General features: G+C 52.7%; 1 protein-coding gene across 1 annotated transcript in view; it reads right to left on the bottom strand.

The window, feature by feature from the left end:
• Nucleotides 1-589: 589 nt before the first annotated feature.
• The window catches only part of OPRD1 (opioid receptor delta 1), a 28,233-nt gene continuing 20,296 nt past the window's right edge, over nucleotides 590-8,526 (bottom strand). The window contains exons 2-3 of the mRNA XM_081144052.1: nucleotides 5,330-5,679; nucleotides 590-2,870 (exon numbers count right to left, since the gene is read on the bottom strand). Coding sequence (XP_081000178.1) covers nucleotides 2,332-2,870; nucleotides 5,330-5,679 — 889 coding nt within the window. The 3' untranslated portion in view covers nucleotides 590-2,331. The remainder of the gene's footprint in view (nucleotides 2,871-5,329; nucleotides 5,680-8,526) is intronic.

Here is an 8,526-nt window from a genome sequence, read left to right as displayed (position 1 = left end):
GAGCCTGTTCTAGAGGGGTTGAAGGGGATACAGTCCTTGCAAGGAAAATAAACAGCCCTGGTTCCAACGTCACCTCCGTCAGGAGTCTTCCCTAGTTCCTAAATTGTCTGCTTCCTCTGACATCTTCCCAAGGCATTTGCAGGAGGGGTTGCAAGTGATGAGTGTCCAGGAGTGTTCCCACCTTGCTATACCCACCCCTGTTCAGACACAGAGGTCTCTATGGTCATGGGCTCCATTTGGATGGGGCAGGGATTTGGGTGAGCTGGGACCCCAGGCCTGGGTAGCTTAGCCGGCTAGATCTGAGTGCTGAGCACAGCCTCACATCTCCCCAGGGCACCAGAGGAGCCTTTCCTGGAGGAAGAAAATCCCCAGGTCTGCAGCTTCTGGGGACCTCATCCTGAAAAGGGGACTATGCTTTGCCCACTAAGGGTATCCCTGCCCAAAGCCCATCCTGGTGCCTAAGCCCCCACCCCTCTGAATGTCAGTTCAGCCCCTGCTGGAGTGACAGCCTTCCAGAGGAAAGGCTTTTGTTCCAAGGAAATGACTGTCAAAGGGAGAACAAGTATATTGTTTCTTTTTTTTTTCTTTTCACTTGAGACAAAGACATCAATTTCTTTCCATCTGTCCCAAAAAGGGAAGATTAAATTTGTTTTTACAAGGATGTCAGAACACTGCTTCAATAGGGAGTCAGGGTGTATGACTGAGGCTGCGTCTGTGAGGAAGGGCAAAGCCGTGGGGTGGGGTGGGGAGATGAAGCATGGGGAGGCACAGGGACCAAGGACAGAATCTGATATCGGGGGAAGCAAAGACCTGGGCCTGCCTGAAAAAAATGCCCAAGAAATAAAAACAAATACTTCTATGCCTAGGTCTGGCTGGACCCACCTCTCAGCAGCTTGAAGGGGGCAGCGAGAGCAGGTGGGGGACCTGGGAGCCCGGGGAGAAGGCAGAGAACGCACAGGGACAGTAGCATCATAGTTATAAAAGCCTCTTCCCCCAGTTCCTTCAGTGTCAGGTCCCCATGTGGGCAGTTCCAGCTCACTGGAAACACTGGATACACTGGGTGCAGCCAGATGTTGGGAGAAGGGAAAGACAATTTCTTGGAGGTTCTTCTCAGGAGCCCTAGATGCCAAGCAAGGGTCAGGGAAGTCTGCACTGGTGCTTCTGATGCCCCAGCCAGTCCCAGGGGCACTTACCCTCCAGGGAGCTCTAACACATGGTCCTCTGCCCTCCAGCACCTGGGCCAGAAAAGCCAGGGTCCTGGGGACCCCCCAAAAGCACCTGCCCTCTGGCTTCAGGACCTAACCTGGAAGCAGAACCACCCCCCACTTCCTGCCTCAGCCCACCCACCACCCCCCTTTGGCACAGAGGCTGACCAGCACCTTCGGTTTTGAAAATGAATCAGAGACCTCACTCCTTTCTTTTGAGCCCCATTAGGGACTCAGGGCTGAGGAGTCACCCCAACTGAGGCCCTGCTCTGCTATCCCATCCTGGAGCAGCTGGGCCCAGCTCCAGGGTCCTGTCCCAACCCTCCCTGAGAGGCAGTGCTGGGGCCACTACTTCCCTGCCCATTCCAAGGAAATGACTGTCAAGGAGTGAAAAGGTATATTTTTTCTCTCCTCTCTATTTTCTTTTTATTTCTTTCACAAGCCCAGCCTTGAGCCCCACCTCCTGCTGGAACTCAGGGCTGGGACTCTACCCCAAAGTTGAGCCCCTATCCCCTGCACACAGGCCCTCTGTCTGAGGCCCAGTTGTGAGCAGCAGCAGCCGTGCCTCACTGTCCTGTCCTTTGCTTTTTGCGGGAGAAGAGACCCCCCCTCCTCTCTACACAGAGGTCCAATCTTGCAGCTCAGTTCTCAAGCCACTGTCCCCACCACTGCCCCTCCTGGGCCCGGGATCTTCAGGTCTCAGTCCGTATCTCCACGGGCAAGCCCAGCTCAGGGGTAGAACTTGAATTTGTCCCGAGGTGGAGTCCCCTCTCCACTGCAGAGGCCCTACGTACGCGCCCGGTTCTAGAGCCGCGGGTCCTACTCCCTTGGCGTGGGCAGCCTCTCCTCCCGCCCCCAACCCGGAGCCCTTGAGCGCAGACTCGGTCCAGAGGCACCACCCCAGCCCCGTCCTGCCCTCAGCCGGGGCCCAGAGGCCCACCCACAGCAGGGGCGCCCCATCTCTCCGTCCCTGCCTCATCTCAAGCCTGGGTCCATTTTTTCCCCCCCCAAAACAGAGGTTGCCTGTACCCCCCTCCGCCGTCGTGGCCCCGCCCCCTTTTGAACTCGGTGTGACCCCCGCCCCCAGGTCACTCCGGAGGGGCGCGCGGCGGGCCGGCCGGGCGCGTCAGGCGGCGGCGCCCCCGGGACCGTCGGACGGGGTGCAGGCGGTGACGCGCTCGCGGACCGTGGCTTCGCGCGCGCGGCCGAGGCTGCGGGGCTGCGCGCGGCCGCAGGGCGGGCTGCAGAGCTGGCGGAAGCAGCGCTTGAAGTTCTCGTCCAGGAAGGCGTAGAGCAGCGGGTTGAGGCTGCTGTTGGCGTAGCCCAGCGCGATGCACAGGTGCAGCGCGGCCACCACCAGCGGGTCGCGGCGGTCGATGTCCACCAGCGTCCAGACGATGACGAAGATGTGGATGGGCGCCCAGCACACCACGAAGGCGCCCACCACCACCAGCACCATGCGCGTGATGCGCCGCAGGCTGCGGTCCTTCTCCCGGGAGCCCGAGAGCAGGCGCACGCTGCGCAGGCGCAGCAGCATGAGGCCGTAGCACACGGTGATGACCAGGATGGGCACCACGAAGGCGAAGAGGAACACGCAGATCTTCGTCACCGTGTCCCAGTACCAGCTGGGGTTGGGGAACTGCAGCGTGCACACCACTGCCCCGTCTGGATCAAGGAAATCAAAGACAGGCGGGGTAAGAGGGCTTGGGGGGGCCTGAGGGACCCCGCCTGCCTGCGCCCCCACCCTTCTCAGCTGGGTCAAGCCCCACTGCCTCCCCCTGGCCTTTGCGCAGGGTGTTTCCTCTACCTGGAATGTCTTCCTTCACTTCCACGCGTGGTGAACTCTTACGCATCCTTCAAGACCCCAGCAGGATTGGCCCTAATATAAAACATCTTCCTATATTCTCTCCCAGTCCCTTTATAAGCCTCTAGTCCATGGGCAACAATAATGATGTAATTTAGCCCAAGCTCACTAAATGCCAGTTGTTGTAACTCAGAACAGCTCACACATTTCCAAAGCAGCTTCAGTGGGGACAATATTGCTAAACTGACACAGAGAGTGTGAGTTAAGAGCAGGACTCTACTAACTGTGTGGTGTGTCCTTGGGCAAATTATTCAGAATTCAATAGCTTCCCTAAAGTGGGACTAATAACAGTACCTAAACCTCATAGGGTTGTTGTAAGGATTACATGGGCCAAGGCATGTAAAGCACTTAGCACAGTGGGGTTCAAGCTCTTCGGGCACTTACAGGGCAGAGGGGCAGATACCTGTGGGAGTCCAAAGGTCAGGGCTAGGGCTGGGGAGGCAAATCTCAGCTTAATGGCAAAAACTCTCTGACTGCCAGGCTTGTCCAGAGATGAGAGGGGCACCCAGGATGGAATGAGCCCCCTGTTCTTACAGTATGTGGGCTTGGGCTGGATGAGCACCTTACGGGATGTTGTGAGATACAGATACAGGGCTGCAGCTGGAACCAGGAGACTCCCAAGGTCTTTTGGAATTCTGGAATTTGAGGAGTTACACAGTGGACTTGGAGCCTCAGAGTTGTGAGAAGGGGGCTTGGGATCCGTAGACAGAGTGAAGCCAGGACATCAGGGTGGCAGGATCCACAGGGATGACTGAGTCCCAGGACTTCATTGTACAGATGGCAGAACCAGGCCAGAGAGGAACAGTATTTGTCCAAGGTCACACAGCAAGCGGCATACAAGTGCCAATAGCTCACACTGGGAAAGTGGTGTGTAGGTGTGCGTGTGTGTGTCTGTGTGTGAGTGTGTGGATCGAGGAGGCCCATCTGGCTCAGCCCCCAGCAGGGCTGCAGTTAATGGCTCGTAAACTGAAGGCTGACAGTGAGGAATGGGGCCCAGCTGCTGAGTCAAGACCAATAGCTCAGAGACTTTATAAGGGCTCCACCCTTGTAAGAGTCAGTGATGGCCAAGAAACCTCCCACCAAGCCTGTTCCCCTCTTCCACCACAGCACTGATGATCTGCAAACCTTCACAGCAGGGTACAAAGGGAGCAACAGATACAGGGGCAGGAGCCTTGGGTTTTAGGCCAAATTCCACCAAATGTCTGGCTGTGTGACCCTAAGTAAACCATGGAGGTAGGAGTCCCTGCCTTGTCTATCTCATAGGCTTAATCATTCTAATAACTGCTATTTATTGGGCCTTGGGAATGAGCCAGGACTTGTCCTAAGTATTTTACACATATAACCTCATTTAATCTTCTCAACACCCCATGTGGTTCAGATAGGTTAGTGACCAGTGTCTTTGGCACCCTGCTGAACTACTTTTCCCACTTCTTTACATCAAGCTGGAGTCAAGTGACCAGCTATCACTAGGAAGAAATGCTGTCACTCAAAACATTTAACAGTGGTTGTGCTTTCTCACCACTCCCCCTTCATATTTATCTGCTGGCCAGATGCCAGCAGTGGGAGTTTCCAAAACCATCATGTGGAGCCTGGGTCCCTGAATGATTGTGTGGCATAAAGACCCTCCTCTTCTTGCTCACATTGAACTGTAATGAGTGAGAAATAAGCCTCTACTATGTTAAGCCACTGAGCAGCTACCCTGACTGATATAGGCGGTTGCTATACTAATAATTACCATTTTACTCTGAGGAAATGCACGTATCTGTCATTTTCTGAAGGCCAATCTCTAAGCATTGCTTTGGTCATTTGGGCCAATGATTTCAAATTGGGGTGGAAAGGAATTTGGGATGGGACTGCAGATCTTGTGGCCTCCACTGCTCACTGATTAGTGACACCCTCACCGCACTGAGCATCCACCTATCTCCTCAAAGGTCAGTCATCCACATATTTCTGGCCAGCGGCTACATGCTCATAGATCAGCCATCCATAATCCCATTGATAATTTCCTTTGGCCAGCAACCCATATGACCACTGACCGGTCACTCATCCTCACTACAGTCAACCATTCACATTCCTCATTGGCCAGCCATTCCCATTCCCATTCCCATTCCCATTCCCATTCCCATTCCCATTGGTTGACTATCCATACTCCCACTGGCCAGTCATCCACACTTTCCTTGATCAGTAATTCATACCTCCACCCTAGTAAGTGGCCTGTAAACCCAGAGAGGCCTGTGTGCTGTCTCCTGTGGTCACTCACCCCGGGGATGGGTCACAGCCATGATCATGATGGGTACACCAACACCCGAGGCCAGGACCCAGATGCAGATGTTGATCAGTTTGGCCTTGGCGGGTGTGCGGAAGTCCAGGGCCTTGACAGGGTGGCAGACAGCAATATAGCGGTCGACACTCATCATGGTGAGTGTGAAGATGCTGGTGAACATATTGTAGTAGTCAATGGAGAGCACAGCCTTGCAGAGCAGTTCCCCAAAGGGCCATGTCTCCATCAGGTACTTGGCGCTCTGGAAGGGCAGCGTGCTGGTGGCCAAGGCATCTGCCAAGGCCAAGTTGAAGATGTAGATGTTGGTGGCTGTCTTCATCTTAGTGTACCTTAAAAGGGAGAGCATATATAACTGTTTCATTTCACAGATTTCAGTTTCACTTGAAACTCAGGGACTGGAACCCTGACCTATCTGATTCAGCATCACTCCTTTCCACTCTAACAGATGAAAGAGCATCACTTTGGCTGGGGGTAACTTTGGCAGAAGGTATTTTAGGAAAAACCCTTACCTTTTAAAAATAAAGCTGGGCTCCAGAGGAAAACAGGTCTAGGTTCTAATTCTGCCTATACTATTTGTCAGCTGAGTGATTCTGGGCTAATAACTTGAACCCTCTAAGCTTTGGTGTCCACAACTATAAAAATTGGAGTGATACTTTTACCAACCTCATAGGCTTGTTATGAAATTTAATGAGATGATGTAGCACTTAGCCCAAAGCCAAAAGCATGGTAATTGCTCAGTATATGATAGCTGTTATTACTCTTCATATCTAAAGAATGAAGCTGGGGCTAGACCAGAGTGACCTGACCCTCTGCCACTGACCTGGCCTTCTGGGCTGCATACACTGAAACAGTCCTAGTTCAGTGTGATCATCATAGAAACAGACAGGTACACTGAGGCAGGGGTAGGGACTGCTTTCATGTACCTGGAGTGATCTGAGAAACCCAGAGAAGAATTGTATGAGCGACTCCACAAATTTCAGAGCAGAAGAGCCCTGAGAGGTTGAGGGGAAGTGATTGTATGAAAGTGTGGCCCAAGGACTTCCCTCAGAGTCATTGGAAGAACCTGTAAGAAATGCAGATTCTTGGACCCCATCCCAGACCTTCTAGATCTTGATCTCTGAAAATCATCTTTAACAAGAACCCCCCCCCAGCCAGTGATTCTTATAGACCCTAAAGTTTGAGAAACACTATGCAGCCTAAAAAGCCCTTGTTGAGGAGAGATGGGGAAACTGAGCCAAGGTCACACAGTGGCAGAGCCAAGTCAAGAATTTAGACCTCCTGACTTCCAGGAGAATGCTTTCTCTCCACTCTGCCCCACAGTGGAACCACACTTCCGCCTCTTCCCCTCTAGGCTGGAATCCCCTGGACAGATGAGTGCCCTCAAGGTGTTTTGAACGACTGAATGAACACTACCAGCTAAGGCTGTTCCTTCACGAAGTCACTGTTCTATTTGGTTTAAAAAAAAATATTGACTCACTCATCCTCCAGAGCCAGCATCTGTCCCACTCCCTCCCAAAATAGATGGCAGTTGCCCTGCAGCTGGAGAAGCAAAAAGTTTTCTTGGAGACAGCAGAATTGCAAGTCTTGGGAAGTCTGTCTTCAGTGGGGTGCGGGATCACAGCTGTGTGGGAGGCAGTCTCAACCCCACAGCTGACTCGTCTAATTTCGCTTCTTTTACGCAGAACAATTAGAGGCTGTTCTTTGCCTTGCTATTTTGATTTATGAAGGATCCTTCAATTCCCAGAGGGGGCTGAGATGCTGGGAAGTGGGTGACGAAGCTGCTGTAGCTGATCCAGGCAGGGCTGAGAGGCCCAGCGCTGATGGCCGGCGGAGCGCCAGGGGCTCCTCTCCTCACAGGCCTCCCCACCCCACAGCTAACGGGCCGCACGCCCTGTGGGGTTGGCCTCCTCCGACAAATCATGCTGCTCTCTTGCTCTCAAGGCCCCGAAGTTCTCCCCACATTCCACAAACTGGCCCAGACCACCTCTTGGGCCTCAGCTCCCAGAACCTTCCCCGTGATGGGTGTCCCCCACCCCCTGGCCTCTTCCCTGTTCTTTGGACACATCGAGCCCACGGCCCCCTCAGGGCCTCTGGACTACTCTCTTCCCGGAAACCTCGACCCCCCCAATTTTGCATGGCTTGCTCCTTCACTTAACTGAGGACTCGATTCAAATGTCATCTCAGAGAGGCTGCCCTGACCTCCCTATCTAAAATACTCTCTCCCCGCCGTCACTCTCTATCTCCTAACACTGCTTCATTTTTCTTTATAGCGCGAACTACTGCCTGACTTAACGTTTATCTTCTTTTCTGTCCATTCGCCTCTCTCGCCGTTTAAACTCCCTAAAGACAGGGCACTTTGTCTTTTGTTCCCTGCTGTATCATCGGCCCTACCAACAGTGCCTGGCAAATAGCAAGCTTTCAATAGACACTTGTTGTCTAGTTCAGGTCTCATCAGCTCTCACGGGGACCACCACAGCAGCCTCTCCACCCCACAACTCATCATCCCCATAGGTCAGGGTGCTCACGATAAAAGGCAGGTTTTGCTCAGGAAACTCTTCTGCTTACAACCCTTCTGTGGCTCCCCACTGCCACCTGGATAAAATCCAACCTCCTCAAATGGACATTCCATCTGCGTGGGCTCCTTTCCCACGTCCAGCCACATCTGTAGTTCCACAGACATTCGATCTTGCGTACCCTTCCTCCTAAGAGACAGCCACTGTAATGGTTTGGTGGGAATCCTTCCAAACCACATATATGCATATGGCTTTTTATAAAATTGTATTTCTGCCAATGTAATACAATTACATTGTATAAAAAGTTACATGTTACTATCGTGAAAATAGGTGCCCCTCTGCCTGACCCTTCCCCATTCCTCTATTCTGCTCTGCAGAGGCCACCACTTTCACATTTTAGTTCTTCTTATGGTGATTATCTCCATAATTCTAAACAATATGCTTAAATGGCTATTTCTTGATGTAGCAACTTTAGATGGTCATTGCTGAAGTTTGCATTTGCTTAAGCCAGGCTATGCAGCGATAATCCCCAAATCTCGGAGGTTTAACACAATAAAGGTTTCTTTCTCACGCTTGCAGAGTCCATTCAGTGCCACCAGGACTATATTCCACGAGGTAATTCCAGCCTGCTGCAGCCTTGTGGCTCTGCCTGAGGCCTCCTTG

The sequence above is a fragment of the Miniopterus schreibersii genome (genome assembly GCF_964146895.1).
Source record: "Miniopterus schreibersii genome assembly, chromosome: 8".
NCBI classification, from domain to species: Eukaryota; Metazoa; Chordata; class Mammalia; order Chiroptera; family Miniopteridae; genus Miniopterus; species Miniopterus schreibersii.
Note: the sequence above shows the minus strand (reverse complement) of the source record. Positions and strands in the feature narration are given on the sequence as shown.